Raw genomic sequence first — 19335 nt, 5'->3', positions numbered from 1 at the left:
ACCCACACACCACTTGACTTGACTTTATAGAACAATGGTTACTCCCGTGGTGAAGCACAAGATTATCAAGAAGCGTACTGCTCCCTTCAAGCGCCACCAATCCGACCGCTTTGCTCGTGTTGGTGTAAGTTGTGTGTGGTGGTTGTGGTTGTGGTTGTGGATGCATATGGAGGGGATATGGATTATCACATGATACATGGTTATTAAATATGGTGATCATATTACAGGAATCGTGGAGAAAGCCCAAGGGTATCGATAATGCTATGCGTCGTCGCTTCAAGGGTCAAGCTGCTATGCCCAAGATTGGTTACGGCTCTGCCAAGAAGACCCGCCACATGTTGCCCAATGGTTTCCGCAAGTTCACCGTCAGCAACGTTAAGCAACTCGACCTTTTGTTGATGCACAACCGTTCCTACGCTGCTGAGATCGCCCACAACGTCTGTGCCAAGAAGCGTGTTGAAATCATTGAACGTGCTGCTCAACTCAACGTCAAGGTTATCAATGCTGGTGCTCGTCTCCGCTCCCAGGAGTAAATACACACACTTGTGGAATGATGATGATGATTGTAAATTGAGTAAAAGTTTAAAAAACACAATACAGCATCGTATTCTTTTCGCGATCAACTTGTACAAATATCCAATGAGTGGTTACTATTGCTATTCTTAAGCCTATCCAGCATGTCGAGTACCTTTCAAACAGTTGTATCCATGAGACATCGTGATTGTGTTGCCATGGTTACACCTTACCTCGCTTCTCTCAATAGTAACAGGTGATTCCAAATCTGAATAATTGCGACAACATGGACATTGGAAACCGGGATAATGATTGAGCAGGGGACGGATGCACTTGTAATGAAAGGTATGCTGACATGGTGCCACAAAGAGTGCTTGTAAGGGTGCCACGGGATAAAGACAAATGCAGCAATCCTTGATCAACGATTCCGACGATGGGTCATGTTGCTGTTGCTCCTCCTTGTTATATACCCCTTCTTCATCATCCATCACATACGATGCAGAGGATGATGCACTGCTACCAAATTCAATACCACCACCACCACCCAACATTGTAGATGTCGGCGTATGAGATGTCAAATACTGAAGACTTTGGAATGATTGATAGCTATAACAACATGGGTGTTATGTGTGAGCGGCACACGCGTTTTGTTTTTTCTCTTTGTGTGTGTGTGTGAAAAGTGTCACTTGCCTAAACCAATCAATCTCGTGTGTACTTTTCCTGTCCAACTCGACTTTTAACTTGATGCATCGGAAGGAATCTAAATATCATCATCCCATTTTAGATTCCTTTTTGACTTGACATCTGGTTTGTAGCTTGAAACCTTGTGTACCACCTCGATAATCGGCACCCAGCTGCAGTATATCGCCATCGTGGAGTTCTTTTGCTTTTGATTCTTTGTAGGGTGCGCTTAGCCGCACGTTGTTCACATAGGTGCCCGAAGATGACTTGGTATCTCGAATAAAAAACTAATATTGTTGTTGGGCTGCATTGTTACGTCAAAGGTTTTTACACTTTTGTTTATTTTCTCTCCCTCTCTCCCTCTCTCTTTTTATACATACCTTGCCACGTTGCACCCAAAGCACAGCATGCTTTCGACTGACCACTTTGGTGCGGAAAGAGATCCGATGGGGTATATAAAGTTGGTCTGTAAAACGCCCTAGTTCGATTGATGTGCCCGAGGTCAACTCGCGTTCAATCACATCAATATGTGAACCACCACCATTTCTTGTCGGGTCAATGCAAGGCACCATCCGAATACGATGTACGTCATCTTCATGCAAACTGATGTTGTCATCATCGGCAGCTTCTTCTTCCCGTATGTCGTAATGATCATTGTTGTCGCTATTTGATGTGTCATTAGGAGGTGTGGTGGTGCGTTGAAATCCTTCATGGAGTGTTCTCAGTGAGCTAGACAATGATTGCCACCGATGTGCAGGTTGCCGGATTGCTAGAGCTACGCCAACAAGCATCGTTTTTGTTAAAAAGAAAGAAACAAGGTATAGCCTAGAGGAGCTCACTAATGCCTTGTCTTTTATAGTACTCGAGCACAACCTGCATACCCATACAGATACACAAATAACTTATGCAACAGGCAATATCATTCGTTCTATGTATGGCGTATCGACTGTGTAGCCTTTCATCTGCTGCTATGATTATTGACTTGGACATTACCACGCTTAAGTATCACTTACTATGCAAGGTTGGCATATACATACACACACATACACTCATACACATATATACAAAAAAGAACAATGACAAATAGAGGAGTGATTGCGTGTTGTTTATTCTCCAGAGCTGGATTATTAATAAGGAACGTCGTTATTGAAAGGACACAATGGGGGCGGGTGTCATTATGATCAATGATTGTCGGGTGATGTGCGGCGCATTGCCGTGGGTGATTTGCTGGCACGTTGTGTCGTGATGTTGCTTAAAATCTTTTCCAAGGAAGCTTCATTTAGGAATATCCCTTCTGTTGCTGCTTTACGTAAGCTAAAGTTCAGTTGTCGTAGTTGTGTTGCCATGGATGCGACCTCGTCGTTACGCCTTCGAAGCAGCTGTGCTTGGGCATCGTATTGGTCCTCAATTTTCTTTTTGGCATCAGCGAGAGTAGATTCACGTCGTTTCAGAGTCTGAATATCACGCTCGTATTGTGTATTTTGTTCCCGAGTCTTATCAGCTTCCATTTTGGCGGCCTTCAACATTTGCTTCTTGTCAAGCTTTAGAGCATCGATTTCACGTTGCAACTTGTTGACATACGCTTCCGCTTTTGACCGTGCCGATTGTAAGGTATGGTTGGTTTGGGTATACTTGCGTTTCAATTCTTGATTCTCGGAGGATAGCTTTTTCAACTTTTGCTCATATTGTCGACGTACTTCATCCACTTGGCGTGGTGCTTCACGAAGTTGCATAGCATTGGCTGCTGCAGATGATCGACCCGCTGTTGCTGTATTTCCTGTAACGGCACGCCGATTGATAGTGGCGGGATTGGCGGCTGTGGCCCTTTTTCGTTGTAGAGCCACGTCCCGCTCCTTTTGAGTTTCCATCAGGTGCTCATGCAACTCGTTTAATTTGTCCTCATATGTCGATCTCATTTGTGAAAACTCGCCTTCTGATTTCTCCAATTGGCCAACAAGCTCCTGCTTCACAAGCAAATCCGCTTGCACTTGATGCAACATCTTGAGTAAATCCTTGCTACGTCGACGTCCAGCTGTTGATGAAGATCCATCACCACCAATCGCACCTTGTTGTTGCCGTGATACGGTTGTCCAGCTCGATGATAAGCGTGAAGTGCCGATTGAATTATCCGAATCATCAAGTATCGAATCGGTCCATGATAGGGATTCACGTTTGCTGGAATCATTGTTGATCGACTGGGCTTTGGGTGTATCATCAGTCCATGTTGGCACGTCCTACACCAACATAAATGCATGCCGCTGAGTCAATAACTATCTTCAGTGCAACGTAAACAATAAAGGAAAAGGATAAACCTTACCAAGGCTTCTAACTCATTATCAGTATCGAGATCATCTTGAATGTGGCAATCGGACAATGGAAAGGAATCTTGACGAATATCGGCACCAGGCTTGTTATCGAGCATTGAATTCTCATCGTAGTCATGTTGCTGCTGCTGAGCATTATTCAAAGCCGTTGTTGATGCAAGCGTTGTTCTTTCTTGACCAGTTGCAGCTGATGTATCTTGTAACACGGTTTCATCTTGAGACTGTGACCAAACAAATAGCAAATTGTTTGCATAGTCGCTAAGTAAAGTTTAGAATCAGGAACCACAAAGAATCCCTCTCTTTTTCATCCCCCCCTGCAAACTCCCAGACAAGTACCTTGTGGAAGGCTTCTGTATCGAATGCTGACTAGAACATATGGGTGTCAAACAAAAGCCGGATGACCTTTACAAGAAAAGAAAAGCAAAAAAAACTCCAACCCACCTCATTTGTGGTCATCAGATCTTTATCTGTCACCATTTCCTCTGTGGATGTAGAATCGATAGGTGTCCAATCTGATGCGTACTTGTTTTTTGTGGCGCGCTTGTTGGAAGATGAGTGATGTGTACGAATTCGTTGTGCAATGGGTACATATTTGCTGCGACGACGCCCTGACGAGGTCACAATTGGCTTGTGAATAAAATCTCGTTGATGATGGTGATGATGTCCAGTGGAAGAAGTGACAACAGTGGAATTGGATATGAAAGCTTCTAGACCTGAAAGGGCACGAGATGGGCCACTAGTATCACCACCACCTGCCACAGTGATAGTACTCGTACTCATAGCGGAGGAGGAGTTGTTGCTGATGCATGCTGCTGCTTCCAAGTTTGCTATTCGGCTATGTGCTTCGGCCAACTCAAGTTTCAAATCCTGAACCGTTTCGGCATACTCTCGGATCACAGGATGGGCTTCTGATATCACATGGTTGGGTGACAATTGAGCCATCAAAGTGTCTCGTTCGCTCTGGACTTGAGCAAGCTCGGCTGATACATCTTGATTGAACTTGTGCATGCGTGCTAATTCATCCCTTTCATATAACAATCGTCGGCCTTGATCATCACCAGTCACCTTTTGCAGCATGGATATTTGCATTTTCAGCTGTGATACTTTGTTGCGAAGAAAATTCAACTCCTCAGGGCTGCCTTCATAATCATGGTTGATCTCAACTCGGTTCTGGATGTTGCGAGCACGACCAGCGTATTTCAAAGTACTCAACGTCTTCATGTAATCGGCATCCGAAGGGCTAACACAAGCAAGCATCAAGGTGTGGCTGTTTCCTCCAAGGCTATCCTGCAGCAATCTCGTCAACTTGCTGTCGCGGTAAGGGACATGTGCCCCCTTGCGGGATTCGTCACCCAATGCTGATATCACATTCCCCAACGCCAGTAATCCAGTATTGATTGAGATGCCTTCTTTTTGTCGATCCCCAATCGTACGTTTAAGCTATACATATATATTGCCTTTAATGATCCTTCTCCTTTTACGGCATGTTCTTCTTACCCTTTCTGATCCTGCCAAGTCAACAAAATGGAATTTGGATGCAAGGCGTTTAGTGGATGGTTGTGAATCGGTTGCAGATGACTCTTGATTTGCAATTTGTTGTTTCAAAAGAACAGAGAAGATGGCATGAGAACGTGATGATGTTGCATTAACATCAGTGGATCCAGTGGCTCGATGATGCACTCCTTTCCGTAACATCCTACAATAATAGGTCGTTGTCAGCACAAGGTTGATTCGGACATTTCTAGGCAACCACTTACATTAACATGTCGTCTGCATTATGTACTTGTTCTTCGCGAACACCCAACCAAAAGATGTTGCCGTCAACGTCTTCACGAATGGATGGATGGGTTTCAGCAGCAATACGGTTTGGTTCCAATAGGTCATTCAAATCCTCATGGTATAGCTCAAGGAATGATACATAGACTTGATAGGTGTCTCCTTGCTTGCTGCATGTTGACTCGAGCTCATTGAAAAGGGAATGTGCAAATCGTTGGATGATACCTAGAATCTTTTCCTATCAACATTTGTTCATGCAAAATAAAGGGGATGTTTCAGTTACATACCATCTTGATCATGAGATGCAAGAGCACCAGTACCCATGCTGTAAGTCTTGCCGGATCCAGTTTGGCTATTGGAAGGATAACATTTAGGGGGATAAGACTCTGCAGCTTTCTAGGATGTAACGTACCCGTATGCCAGGATGGTAACGTTATTGCTATATGCATAAGAAAGGAACATGAGTGTCATGGCAACAACACGTACTTTTATGCAACCATACCCTTCACGAAAACGACAAAGAAGTGGGGCCACACACGTCTCAAAAACATGGTCTTGGGTTACTGACGGGTCGAACACTGAATCAAAGGTGAAGGCGCGATCATGGCCAAGGAATATTTGAGGTTCATTGTCGGCAAAGGTAACGCATTGTTGAGCATTGTCGGATCGCTCTTTGGATGACAGTGGTCTCACACGCAAGGCCACCCTGTACAAAAGTGGAAGATTAACATAAGCGGCGACGTGTCAAGGTGTTGTTCAACGTACCTGACCGCGGTGGTAGCCATTGTGTGTGTCAAGGGAAATGAGGATGACTGACGGCGGAGCGAGGAAGAGGAAGGAGCAAAGGATAGGGACTATGGAAAATGATTGGGTGCCTAGTTGCCACCAGCAACCAAGGAACCCCACATTGAAAATATTACTTAAGCCTCTTTTTCTGCTTGTATCTCTCTCTCGCATACATAGACATTATTACACTATGACCTACATTAAATGCCATGACAAAGAGTAACCATGACTACTACTACACTACCAATGATGGTTCATGCAAAGATAGAAGGAGCTGGGGGACAAATAGATATTGTTTCTATATCCGTCGCCATGGATAGACAGTGCTGCTTTGTATGTCCACAAAAAATATATACACAAAGCCATGTGTGTATTGTGCACGCAACAAGTCCGCCTGGACATGGATCACGTTTTTACAAGAGTGAATGTGTAACAGCTCGACAGCGTTCCAGGCCCCAAACGATGGATCGGGTCCTTCTTTCCTTGTTTGTCACCAATGCCACTTACACACACACGCACACATGTGCTTTTTAATATTTAAAACCAAGTCTTTGCCAGCTCCCATCGTCTTCATTCATTCTTTTTCCTTTTTACTTTACATTCGCTCTCATCATGCTTGCTTCTTCTTCAGCCGTCATGCTTGCATCTACCACTAATAATCAACAACCATCGCCATCATCGTCCTCTTCTCGCCCATCCTTCCCATCTTTGGTGCGCACGTTATTGCTCATGGTGTCTCCATCATCAACATCCAATAACAGCACTACCAACAAAAACGATACCAATCATTCTGAACTTGATGGTGAATTGGAGGATATAAAGAATAACAGCTTGTTCCTGGAAGCCTATTTCTCCTTCCCTGCCCTTGAAGAAGATTGCGAAACAACTTCAGTCAATCACTGTGCAGCAGACCGCATTCACCAACAGCATCCACTCTTGGTCGGCTCTAATCAAGTTTTTTGCTAATACCCCAAGCCAGCCACCACATCTCTATCACGCATGACATACATACACATTTACGCCTATCATACTTATTTGCATCATCACAACACTCATCTCGCACCTTAACCTGCAAAGGCCAAGGGCACATTCCTGTAAATTATTGTTGCCATCATTATATGTATACACACCCACACACACCTTCTTCCTCTATCATTGTCGCCATCCTTCGGCCAATGATTGAATCGCTACTTTTTCCTCCTTTTGTATGCGCTTTGTAAGACAAATGTAATAACGAAACCACTTGTTTTTTCTTTCTTCATTCTCTTATTTCATGCTGTGTGTGCATAACTACATGGAGGATTACATCATGGAACGGGGGGGTGTTGGGTTGGAGCATTTGCAATCATCCTACTGGCTGCCCTTACTTTTACTCCAGTCGATCCAGGAGAGCAAAAGTCATTCTGGGGTTGATGATAATTTTAGGTTGAGGCACTTCCAATTCAGCACTACTTGCTTCGTTTAGCCCTCCTTATAGCCACGTTTGTTACACAACCCATCACGGTTGTAGCAATTCGGCAAATGCAAACGGGATACACGGCACCCGCCGGCTCAAGTTCCACATCAAATTGGGGTCCTAAATAGTGCCACTAGTGGGAATTTGGAACGACTTATGATGTGCTGTTGTACGTACATAACCCAAGTACTGCACTGTCATCCCAAAAGACCATGTCGGGTGCTTCAGCCTCATGCAACTACAAGTGGCACAAATGATACATATCCAGAACGACATCCTTCTCATAAATTTAGTCGCCCAACATTATACACAAATGATCAACAGCACCGCTGATCTCGCGCAAATAGCCACATGGTATGGCTAGCCCTGTGCTATTTGTGTTATTTGCCAAGCTTGAGACGCTCCCACATGCAGTAATAATCTGCAATCCTCCATCGTGATATTGCCATTTTAAGGTCTTGAAGACCTTTGAATACCTTGAAGGATGTTGAATCCAATAATGACCTTGAAGAGCTGTCGATAGAGTAATCACCCCAACGGGCAACCTTAGGACTTGCAATACAATGACCACAACATTTCCATATCATTGTGCTTTAATTAGCTTGAGATAAAAATATACCTCGTTTATACATAACAGGCCATCCAGCTTATCATTTACTGTACAAAGCAAGTGCTCATTGTTTGGCGCCATGAATACAATATCGGCATATTATGATAAAAGTGGCTTTTGGGTAGTTTGATCAGCGCCATTCTACCCCATCGATTTCCAATACAAAATGCAACAAGCAAACATGCATGATACTATCGGATTTCATTGCTTCTTGCGGCAACATGATGATAATGCGTAATAGACGACACCATGGAAGTGGTGACATTCATCTTTATTATGAGGATTATTGTTGCTTTGGTGGAATACAATAACGAGGGTGCTACGAGGTCACCAACCGATTCAATTATCTTCTACACTTGAATCTCGTTGACAACGAGCGGAGATCACGTGATGAATTCACCGTAAAGCGTTCAACTAAAATGCAGCTGACTTCGTATCCACTTCAACCAACCCCTTTTGACCGCGACCCCATGGTATGTGTTCACTTGATCGATCGGCTAGCAGCAGCATCTCTCACAATCTGTACACGAATAGAGCGACGATCTCTCCAGTTTTCTACCAAAGTCATTCGGCAAGAGCGCCCCCAGCAAAAAGAATGCACAACAACACACGCAACCCGAAGGTCTTGAAGACGAAGATCTAGATCCACTTCGCCAATTTCTTCCAGTTTCATTTGGCAAAAAAGAAAAGAAGCAGGACTTCTCGGCACAGTTTGCAAAAACCAAACGAGAGGTATGGTGATATTGTTATATGTAAGATACGTGGAAGAGTCGTTTAATATGGTATTGATAGGATGCAGCAGTTGAATTGAAACGACAACGAGTGGGTTCTACCGAAGCACCTGTACCAACGCAATCATCAACCATTCAAGACGGCTATGACGACAATGACGATGACGATGATGATGATGATGATGATGACGATGATATGGATGACGAGGAAGAGGAAAATGTACTACCCATCACGCATGAGATTAAGCTCAAGGATCACCATCGCACTGTATCAGCACTTACACTTGATCCAGCAGGTGCACGTCTTATTTCAGGTGGCTATGATTACGATGTCAAGTTTTGGGACTTTGCAGGCATGGATCAATCATTTCGACCGTTTCGCAGTATCGAACCATGCGGTGGCAATCAAATTCACGACCTTCAATACTCATTGACTGGCGACTCGTTTTTGATCATATCTGGAATGTCTGTTGCCAAGCTATACAACCGAGACGGCAATGAAATATGTGAATACATGAAAGGCGATCCCTACATTCGTGATATGCGCAACACGGATGGTCACGTCGCTGCATTGACGGGTGGTGTTTGGCATCCTAACGATCGACAATATTTTGCCACATCGTCACAGGATGGTACTTTGCGGATATGGGATGTCGACAGAAAACGCAAGCAAAAGAGTGTCATCGCTTACAAGTCACGTGAACGAGGTGGTCGATCAGCTGCTACAGCTCTTACTTATACACACGACGGCAAATTGATTGCAGGCGCTTTCCAAGATGGTACAATCAACCTTTGGGGTGCAGATGGCCCATTTGTACGTGCATCAATTTCGATCCCAGAGGCACACATGAAGTATACAGAGACATCTTCGCTTGTCTTTTCTCGTGATAATCGCACATTGGTTAGTCGAGGTGGTGATGATTCAGTCAAAGGTAGGTATCCTTGTTTCTGGGAAGGTGTTATGGATCACAAAGGATATGAATGGTGCTAATACATTCATTTTAGTATGGGATATTCGAAATGCAAAGAAGCCCGTGAGCACTGCATACAATCTCGAAACGGTCAATCCCGAAGCAAACGTGATCTTCAGCCCTGATGAGCGGATGATTTTGACAGGTAATGCACAACTTTTATTTGTTTATTACTTTGCTGACAATGTCCCAATTAGGTACATCTGTGCCAAAGGGTGAAGGATATGGAAAGCTCGTCATGCTGGATCGAGAGACGCTTGAAGTTCAACGTTCTATGGGTAAGTAGTGGATGAAGAGATGGGCATATCACATGAATAACACCTTTGGCTTTTTTTGTAGGCATTACAAAATCCAGTGTTGTTAAGGTCCTTTGGAATCCACGCATTAATCAGGTAATTGGGAACGATAAGGATTTACCACAAAGCCGGTGACTAAGTCGTATAATAGATCATCACTGGAAGTGCGGATGGTGCTATCAGTGTATTCTACAGCCCCACTCATTCTGCCCGAGGTGCCAAACTTTGTGTGGTGCGTGAAGCTAAGCGACAAGCTGTGGATGATTACGAGATCAATCGCCCCATTATTACACCCCACGCTCTTCCCATGTTCAAAGATGATCAACCAAGAAGCTCAAAACGGAAAAGAGAGAAACTTCGACAAGATCCCAAGGTTTCCCATCGTCCAGGTAAGAGAGCATCACCTTAATTGCAATGTACGTATACTTATGATTGTGTTTAGAAATGCCTGTCAAGGGACCTGGCAAAGGTGGTCGTGTGGGTGTCAACGAGCAACAATCAGTCATTGCAAGCTTCTCTAGAGATACTACACGAGGTAAGCTTAGGGGTAGAAAGATAAGATTCGTCGTGCTGATATATGTTATTACGTTGATCTGCAGATGAGGATCCCCGTGAAGCATTGCTCAAGTATGCCGAAGCTGCTGAAAAGGAACCCATGTGGGTTAGCAATTGTAAGTCTATAAGAGTTCATGGGATGAGCATTATTCCCCACCCCTTTTCTTTTTGTGAAATGTGGTTACTGACTCATGGATATCATGTATAGTGTACAAAAAGACTCAACCAAAACCCGTGTTTTCAAATGAACAAGAAGAAGAGAATGATGAAAAGAAGAAAAAGTAAAATACAGGATCGCCTACTGATTACGGCATCATCACCGGATTTCATAAAACCTTGTGTGTGTGTGTGTGTGTTGGCTTTGATTGATGAGATAATAAGGACTTGCCTGCATGATTGCGCTTCATGCAACATCTCCCATGGGAGGAGCACTAAGATATTGGGTAAAAGAAGGCCATTCAAGGAGAATGGGATATTATAGCATGGGGAATGATCCTGTGTGCATGCATATTCATGCCAAGTTCCTCATTTTTTTGAATAATAACCCTACACGGCGTTCCTTGGTTTTGGAAAGTTGTAACAAACAAAAAGCTCATACTCCTTTTAATCTGCCATCAAGATCTCCATCTCCACATCTAGCATCTGTTTTTAGAATAAGCTATTAGATATAAGGAAATGTGCCTATACGCGCTCAACACGCATATGTTCACATCTTGGTATTATTGAGTAAGGGTGTTTGGGATACACAATGATGCAGATTGATTCATGCAAAATTGAGTGTGCGTGTCGGAGGAGGTCATTTAACTAAAAAGTACTAGCGTATGTCGATGATTGATATTAGACTATGGAGATCTCACAATGCTACCACTACGTGGGCATTGATGCAACCAGTCATCATGGGGTTGTTGCTGTTGATTTTGATGAGGGGGTAAGGATAATCCCATATCATGCTGTAAGGGATAATCGATAGCTGACTCGCAATCTGCATTTGGGTCGTTACTATTGTCAGATGGCTGCACGGTCGCAATAGGAGGTATGGCTGCAACGGGTGGAAGTGGTGGTGATGCAGCCGTCGTTGGTGGTTGTGGTTGTGGTGATGAATAAGCCTCTGCACCAGATGGCTTGTAAAGGTCATCATTGGATGGTACAGGCTTTTGATTGGTAACCAAGGTCACCGTGGACGATCGTGGATTAAGTTGGAAGTTTGTGTTGCTTGCATAACTTGGTTGGCTGGTCATCGGGACAACTACCGATCCGGATTTGGTGTAATGCATGAATTCTTCCGATGCTTGAGATTGCTGGATAACCATAATACCCGAACCATTATACTCGAATGGTGGTTTCTCGGTTGACAAAAAGTCGTGTGATGGTGGTGCAATGTTGGTTGTGTTGTTGGTCGAGCATTGGGGTTTGGGATGGAAAATAAGGATCACCACGAACCATGCGACTACGGAGGACACGTTGACTACAAATGGGGATCAATATTATGATACAAAGGAGAGTCATGCATGATGAACACTTACTGATACAAATCAAAAAGTCTGCTGAAAACTTGTGCATGTTGAGCGTTTTGTGAGAAGTCAACCCATCAACGCTAAGGATAATAAAGGAAATTGAATCCGTAAAGAGTACAGTGGTCAAAATCAGATTCAGCTCCTGATTACATGGAGGTTTGTTAGATTGCATGTCATCATCAAATCTCGTCATACGATGATCCATACCTGGAAATAACGGATCTTGTGCGTAATTGATCGTGCATTGTTGGACTCTCTTGAATTTGTCAATAGCTTGTGGAAACGAACATGAGACACCACACCTAGGATCGCCACGATGAGCAATTCTATTGATTGTGATTGATTAGCTCCTTCTATCGTGGACGTAGATCGATATGCCATATGCTCACCACAGCCATAAACAAGCTCAGGCATGATTTCCTTGTAGGTAGGATCATAAATGTCACGTGAAAAGTTGTATTGGAGTACGGGGAAGATGATGATGCTCAACACTGTCCTAAATGCATCTCAAGAGTCAACGACCTTATTGATATTAGGTGGGCCAATTAAAGCGCCACTTACCAGACAATGTAAAGCATGAACTCCTTACTGCTCATGAAACTAGCCTTGGCAACCGAATTGGCGAGGTAATTCCAAAAGCATTGTAGCAATAATAAGGTGCCCCTAAAAGCGTTTGGCGTAAGGATTGGTCCATGTAGTACCCCTTCGCTCTATGACTTACGTTTGCATAGAGAATCCAATGCAAAGGCTGTATTCTAATGTCCTCATTTTCTTACGTTAATGTTTTGAGACCAAAGGATATCGTTTTAATAAGCCATCTTACCTGTTGGGATGACAAGAGCTTGGTCAGCTTTTGTCCACATTGGCTCGGGCTTGGTGTAAATATGACCCAGCATGTTGGCAAATCCTTCCTCATACTTAATCTTGCAAGTTGTTATATCTAGGAAACGGTTGTTAGCTATCTCTTTCTCGATGGTGGATATAGCACGACGTACCATAGAATAGCTGAAACGGTATCATGATAAATATTAGCGTGCTGACAATGCTTTTAAGCTCGCCATGGCGGAACCGGGAAGGATGAAGACATTGGAATCCATCGAGAGACCATACTCGGTAAATGTACCACACAAACAGATAGCTCAAGGAAACCGCCCGTTCTATAATAGATGACGCTGTAAGCAAAAACCTTATCACTTGCTGACTTGTTTTTTTCAATTGCTCACGTAGAAAGCTAAAATCACTGAGATGGGTCATTAATGATCGTTGAGTATATTAAGGTAGAGAAGAGTAAGGAAACGAGGAGCAAAAAGAAAAAGAATGAACGACATTTGATACAATGCTGGTTTTCTATAAATGAATTTGCCTTGAGTGGTTGACTAACAGACGATTTACCAGGGGAATAAGGGGTCAAAAGGATGAGCTGATGTGTAAGTGGGGATAGGTGGGGCTAGTGAGATTGAGGAGCAAAAAACAAATCAATCTCGGCGCCAACTCTCGCTTTTGCCTTTTCTCTTACACGCTTGCATATGCGAGGGATGATGTGCGGAGATCCCAGAAAGAGAATAATAAGATACATCAAGGAGACACCATGGCAACCCATGCCTATAAACATGTTGCACTCTTTGTTTACTGTGCTTTGTATTCCAACGGGAAAGGAGTTGCCATCCACAGCCACCATACGTCTATCTGTCGTTACAATAGAGTGCATGGTGTCCATGGCGCTGACCTGGTGCAAGGGAGTTAGGGACATAGTTACGGACTCAGCGCAGTAATATACATAATGTCAGCACGATAAATCATGCCCGAGAGGAGAAAGTAAAAGGGGAAAGCAAGTGGATCGGTTTGCTGTCCCTAACGATAAGCGATACCTTCTTCATAGTTACCATTCGACACCTTTTCTTAATTAAGCGAAACAAAAGAAAGAGTCTCGAATGCAGAGATTTGACAAAGAAGGCATGATGCAACAAAGGCACACAACAATGGTGTCATTGTATCGATGCAAGCTATGTATCGATGTCTTTGTTTATTCTTGATATGGGACTATTCCGATAAAATAAAACTTAAAGGATTCAAGGGATGGCGGTAGAGGAGAGAGGATAAAATTAACCACAAGCTTGGTCATTGCCACGCCATTTTTCCGCAACACGTTTTAATAGATGGCCCAAGCATCATCCGTTGTAAGGCATTCTTGCTGTAGTAAAATGTCTCACGTTTTCAATAGCAACATCATCCGTGCTTTTAATCAACACACATTCCTTTTCATTGACGTAAAAACAACGTGCATTATAATTGTGATGATTGTCCACATATGCATATCCTGCATGGTAGCATAGTAGCTAGCTTGTTGGATACATTTTAACAACCACGCCGCCATTGATCATGGTATACTGCAAGGGTAACTCCTTCCAACAAAATAGTTACTTCCAGGGCAATGATCGATGGCCACCTTAGTAAGCGAAACAAGGAGTATGGTAAGATGAATAGATCTCCGTTGACCATGGGAATATGGTCTTCTCATCACCAATGAATAATGCTGTCTCATTTACAGCGAGATAAAATTTATGGTCGTACGAACAGGGACGGCGTTGCCATGGCACCCACATGTTATTGCGCAGTATAAAGGATGACAAAAGACAACGATGTAGATGATAAAGATGATAATGGTAAATAATAATGGATGACATTTATTTTTACGGTTTATTGTCGGGACGGCTTAAGCGGCTCATGTTGAATGTTGGCTAACAAGTTTTGGTGAAACCAAGACGTCTGGATCCTTTGTCATCAGAAATCCACCGCGTGCACCAGCTCAACCTATTAAGACCACCGACCCACTTGGCGCCTTTCTTTTCGCTTCTTCCTCTCACAGCCTCGACAATGACCAACAAATCAAGTGGACAAGCAACATCCGATGTCCGTGCTGGGTAATGTGTTTATTCAACAAGTTCACTACCGTACTGGTGCCTAATGCGACTATGTCATACGATGCCAACACCAAAAAAATAGACATGAGCTTAATGTCGCTGCCCTCGAAGCCTATCTCGTAGCCAATATTCCAGGATTTACAGCACCTCTCGACGTGAAGCAGTTCAAGCATGGTCAATCGAATCCCACATATCTAATCAAGGATGGAAAGTAAGTATGCTTGTGTGTGGGGGGGGAGAGTGCTTTTTAAAGCAATGCGATTTGGTGGACGAGTGTGGTTTCACAATCATGTGTGGAGCGGAAAGATTAAATGCGTACCTGCTGCCATTGATAGCCAAACCCAGTTTGTACTTCGCAAGAAGCCTCCAGGAGCTCTCTTATCAAGCACTGCACATGCCGTTGAACGAGAATACCGAATCATCAAGGCATTGGGTGATGGCACTGATGTCCCTGTTCCCAAGGTATACGCATTGTGTACTGACACGGCCGTGATTGGTACTCCCTTCTATGTAAGTGTATAAAAGGAGGAATGCAAGGACGCAGGAGATCGCTTATACATCGTCTCAGGTCATGGAATTCCTCAAGGGCAGGATCTTTGAGGATGTGCGTATGCCTCAAATCCCATTTGAAGAACGTAAAAAGTGGTAAGCATACAAAGGAGATATAGGGATATGACATGATGATTGATGGCTTTGGGTATAGCTGGTTCTCGGCAATGGAAACGCTTGCCAAGCTTCACCGTATCGATTACAAGGCCATTGGTTTGGGAGATTACGGACGTCCTTCTGATTTTTACAACCGCCAGATGAGATCGCTTAGCAAGGTTTCAGCTGCCCAATCTGCTGCCAAGGATCAAGATACTGGTGAAGTGGTTGGACCTATCCCACGTATGGAAGAAATGTTTGCATGGTTTAAAAAGAATCAACCTGCTGATGAATCAACCATTGTCCATGGTGACTTTAAGGTATGCATTCATGCCTCTTTTTTGCATGTCTTCCTTATGCTAATCGGGGTTTCTTCATATATAGATTGACAACATGGTAATATATACAACCATGGATGGATTGCATGAATATGAGCGCTCACATGATGATAATGATGCATTTAGATCTTCCATCCCACTGAGCCTCGAGTCATTGGTGTCCTTGATTGGGAATTGTCTACAATTGGTCATCCGCTGTCAGATCTTTCGAATCTCCTGCAGCCTTTCTACGTCCCTGCTACTGCTCCTATTCCTGGATTCAAGAATCACCCTGGACCTTTGCCAATCCCTGGTGCTGAGGAACTTATGCAAGTATATTGCAAGCACGTGGGCAGACCTTATCCTATCGATCGTTGGTTATTTGCCGTAGCATTTTCCTTTTTCAGAGTAAGTCAAGGTGTTGTACGTGAATGACAACGTTGATGCTGATAATGTGCCATGTCCAGTTGTCTGTTATTTTACAAGGTATTGCTGCACGTGTGGCTCGCCGACAAGCATCATCTGCTCAAGCCAAACGCCATGCTGAGAACTTTAAGCCTCTTGCTTTCCTTGCACTTGAGATTGTGGACCAAGGCGATTTGAACCCAAGCAAGTTGTAGTTTCGATCCACCAATATCCTACCCCCTTCTTTTGTATTTGTTTCTCGTTCAATATCATCTTGTTCAACCAAAGATCCATCTGCATACATGGTGTGGCAATGATTGATTGCATCCAAACTGTGTCACCTAACCAAAGATGATACTTTTGTGTCCACCTTCTTAGTTTATCCCATCACCCAATGCTCCCTTACAACAACAAACATGGTGGCTATTAAGGCACATGACCCAGTATTCAAATGAGAAACATTTATGAGGGCAAAGCAACTTTTGATCCATAAACATCTAATGCTAGGCACACGAATTACTTCTACAAGATGATATAGATAGCATAATACATTGATAAATCCATCATCAAAGAGCGCTGCAAGCTTTAGCCGTACAATCACTCAAGGATCCCATTGTAGTAAAAGGTTCAAAGTCCCCAGTCTACCTTTATTTTACATATAGAAACCTCTAAAGTCCTTTGAGCGCCATTGCACCTGTGACCAATGGAAGCATTTGTTGTGGATCACCTTCTTGATTGCCCAGCTGATAATACTAAAACGCAATCGCATCAATCCTTCTGTTGTGTGCCATGATGATTTCCCACGCATCTTTTTTACCTTTTGAATAGATTTGATATCGTGCATCTGATCCAATTCAGATAGTGGCACCAATTCACCCTTGACATTGTTGATCATATCCTGTTGCACCTCGCTAGCTTCACCGCCAACCTTGATCACCAACAAGTTCTGTGTAGTATCGCTGATTCCAAACCGCCTTAAGGATTGGGCAATCTGTATATACGAGTAGCAAGCAATATGTGAGATCCCTATTATCATCATCAAGCCATATGCTGTCGCCCACGGTCACGTGGATGGATATAGATGCAAGGTCATACGTTGTAGTTTGGTGAAAGCTCAATCACGATTTCGGAATTGATATTATGGCTCTTGAGTTGGTTGTTTTGCTCGTCGTGAACGGCGCGGTTGACAGCAAGGAGCGCATGGAAAGGGTTGAGGATGAGCGATGCGTCAATAAGGGCGTACGACAATGACTGATCTTGTGCAATAAGACGCTGTCGCAATTCAGGAGCATTGGTAACCTTGCGAAACAAGGCCATATGAACAGGTCCTCGATTTGGGTATAAGTCAAGTGTATGTGATTCCATGGTGCGTGTACTTGGAAGAAAGGAACGAGATAAAGAGGCACGCTTGAATTGGAGACTCGTGACAGCGGCCGGATACTTCTCAGAAGACGATGAATGAATCACCTTGACCACCCAAGCCATAGTATTTCGTATCACCCGTTCACCTTTATTACCCCATATGCATCAATGAATGATCTATAAAAACATGCAATCGTATTCTCAAATGCACCTTTTTGGATGATGATGATCCTTTGTTAAGAACGCCAAGCCCAATTCAATAGACTCATGACCATCCTTCTTATCTTATGCTCTATGTATGGTATGGGGGTGGAATTCCTTATCCTTCGTCTTCTTTGTGTGCTACCCAATGACGTATTTGCACAAGGTTGTGTTGACCGTTACTAGTTACCAACTATAACCTTGATCATTTCCGTTTATCACCAAACCCTTTCACGGTATTGCACAAGCAACTTTTGCGTGTCATAAAAAGATGTATTACTAGGAGGATGCTTCTATAAATCATACAATAAGGTGGGATGCTAACAATTAAAGATGGGGGCATAGTATTGGTACATAATGATGCGTGGGACCGGCCGTTTTACAAAGTGGATATGGATATAAAAAGGTAAGAGCGCCTGCTCGTCAACATTGCAAAGTGATGATAGTGGTGTTGATTGCTGAATTGTTTACAATGTAGATCCGTCGTGGTGATGGTGGTGGTGGTGGTGCGTGTACATGGCAACCTTCTGGTTGCTGACTCAATCTTGTCAATATCGGATGTTGGTATTGGAATTCTTTGATCGTGAATTATCATTTTACGCAGCAGAGGCTGGTTTCTTTGGGCACATCCTGTAAATTGAGATTGATGATTAGCACCTCCTCATTGATATGATGATACATGATGAAATCAACTTACATTGAATAATGACCCTTTTGGCCGCAATGGATACATCTTCCGTCAGACATTTTGTAAGAGTGAAACGTTTGTGATTGTCAATTAAGTATGAAAAGATTGGGGGAAAGAAAAGAGACAAAAGGAGGTAGGCTTTATATACTGTAAGGCGGCCTTGATCGCAGCAGGCAGCTCAATTAGGTAACGTCTCGTAATCACAAGACGGGGGGAAACAAGAGAGCCCACCTTTAGTTTCTACTGGCTAGACGGCGATCCACCACACGTGGCGATATTGTCTCACCGTCGTTTCATTCGTGCCTCTACTTGCACTTTTCCAGCCTCAACTTTGTGTACGACATGACGAAAGTTGCTATATCCGGTTTAGCTCAAGTACCAGGTGCATTGTACGCTCGCGCTACTCTTTCCTTTTCATTTCATGCTCTCTCTCTATTTCTAATGTGTTGGATTGATACGGGTATCCAAGAGCGAAAGAGAGAGAAATTGTTGTGCTGCATCATGTGGACACGGCTTATCCAGATGAGGATAATGGTTCATGGGGCAGCACCACGTTTAGGCTCTTACCCAATAGAAACAAGGA

The 19335-nt window shown here is 43.5% G+C and overlaps 8 protein-coding genes across 8 annotated transcripts; 4 read left to right on the top strand and 4 right to left on the bottom strand.

The window, feature by feature from the left end:
• Positions 1-34: 34 nt before the first annotated feature.
• On the top strand, positions 35-533 carry O0I10_006211 (uncharacterized protein; the record flags this gene model as incomplete). Its single annotated transcript, XM_058486242.1, has 2 exons — positions 35-124; positions 228-533. The coding sequence occupies 2 exons, from the start codon at positions 35-37 to the stop codon at positions 531-533; spliced, it is 396 nt and encodes a 131-aa protein (XP_058343116.1).
• Positions 534-619: 86 nt separating this feature from the next.
• On the bottom strand, positions 620-2079 carry O0I10_006210 (uncharacterized protein; the record flags this gene model as incomplete). The annotated part of the gene is made up of 6 exons (XM_058486241.1): positions 620-688; positions 747-1119; positions 1204-1273; positions 1337-1481; positions 1575-1969; positions 2034-2079. 6 exons carry the CDS (start codon positions 2077-2079, stop codon positions 620-622), a joined length of 1098 nt encoding a protein of 365 aa, XP_058343115.1.
• Positions 2080-2375: 296 nt separating this feature from the next.
• O0I10_006209 (uncharacterized protein) lies at positions 2376-6079 on the bottom strand (the record flags this gene model as incomplete). The annotated part of the gene is made up of 10 exons (XM_058486240.1): positions 2376-3428; positions 3512-3776; positions 3841-3884; positions 3960-4958; positions 5016-5214; positions 5276-5519; positions 5582-5646; positions 5707-5733; positions 5797-6000; positions 6060-6079. 10 exons carry the CDS (start codon positions 6077-6079, stop codon positions 2376-2378), a joined length of 3120 nt encoding a protein of 1039 aa, XP_058343114.1.
• Positions 6080-6692: 613 nt separating this feature from the next.
• O0I10_006208 (uncharacterized protein) lies at positions 6693-7046 on the top strand (the record flags this gene model as incomplete). The annotated part of the gene is made up of 1 exon (XM_058486239.1): positions 6693-7046. The coding sequence occupies one exon, from the start codon at positions 6693-6695 to the stop codon at positions 7044-7046; it is 354 nt and encodes a 117-aa protein (XP_058343113.1).
• Positions 7047-8565: 1519 nt separating this feature from the next.
• O0I10_006207 (uncharacterized protein) lies at positions 8566-10984 on the top strand (the record flags this gene model as incomplete). Its single annotated transcript, XM_058486238.1, has 10 exons — positions 8566-8619; positions 8681-8878; positions 8939-9809; positions 9883-9993; positions 10046-10126; positions 10188-10240; positions 10296-10533; positions 10587-10679; positions 10744-10815; positions 10908-10984. 10 exons carry the CDS (start codon positions 8566-8568, stop codon positions 10982-10984), a joined length of 1848 nt encoding a protein of 615 aa, XP_058343112.1.
• A 557-nt stretch (positions 10985-11541) lies between these two features.
• On the bottom strand, positions 11542-13467 carry O0I10_006206 (uncharacterized protein; the record flags this gene model as incomplete). The annotated part of the gene is made up of 9 exons (XM_058486237.1): positions 11542-12164; positions 12223-12355; positions 12421-12539; positions 12603-12709; positions 12775-12876; positions 12935-12968; positions 13037-13153; positions 13209-13370; positions 13437-13467. The coding sequence occupies 9 exons, from the start codon at positions 13465-13467 to the stop codon at positions 11542-11544; spliced, it is 1428 nt and encodes a 475-aa protein (XP_058343111.1).
• Positions 13468-15087: 1620 nt separating this feature from the next.
• O0I10_006205 (uncharacterized protein) lies at positions 15088-16716 on the top strand (the record flags this gene model as incomplete). Its single annotated transcript, XM_058486236.1, has 8 exons — positions 15088-15134; positions 15217-15345; positions 15470-15644; positions 15703-15779; positions 15838-16099; positions 16164-16175; positions 16244-16504; positions 16564-16716. The coding sequence occupies 8 exons, from the start codon at positions 15088-15090 to the stop codon at positions 16714-16716; spliced, it is 1116 nt and encodes a 371-aa protein (XP_058343110.1).
• A 453-nt stretch (positions 16717-17169) lies between these two features.
• O0I10_006204 (uncharacterized protein) lies at positions 17170-17866 on the bottom strand (the record flags this gene model as incomplete). The annotated part of the gene is made up of 3 exons (XM_058486235.1): positions 17170-17253; positions 17319-17492; positions 17597-17866. 3 exons carry the CDS (start codon positions 17864-17866, stop codon positions 17170-17172), a joined length of 528 nt encoding a protein of 175 aa, XP_058343109.1.
• Between the last annotated feature and the right edge of the window lie 1469 nt (positions 17867-19335).

Source organism: Lichtheimia ornata (genome assembly GCF_029851405.1).
Source record: "Lichtheimia ornata isolate CBS 291.66 chromosome Unknown scaffold00026, whole genome shotgun sequence".
Taxonomy (NCBI): Eukaryota; Fungi; Mucoromycota; class Mucoromycetes; order Mucorales; family Lichtheimiaceae; genus Lichtheimia; species Lichtheimia ornata.
The sequence above is the reverse complement of the archived record's forward strand: the minus strand, read 5'-3'. Positions and strand labels throughout refer to the sequence as shown.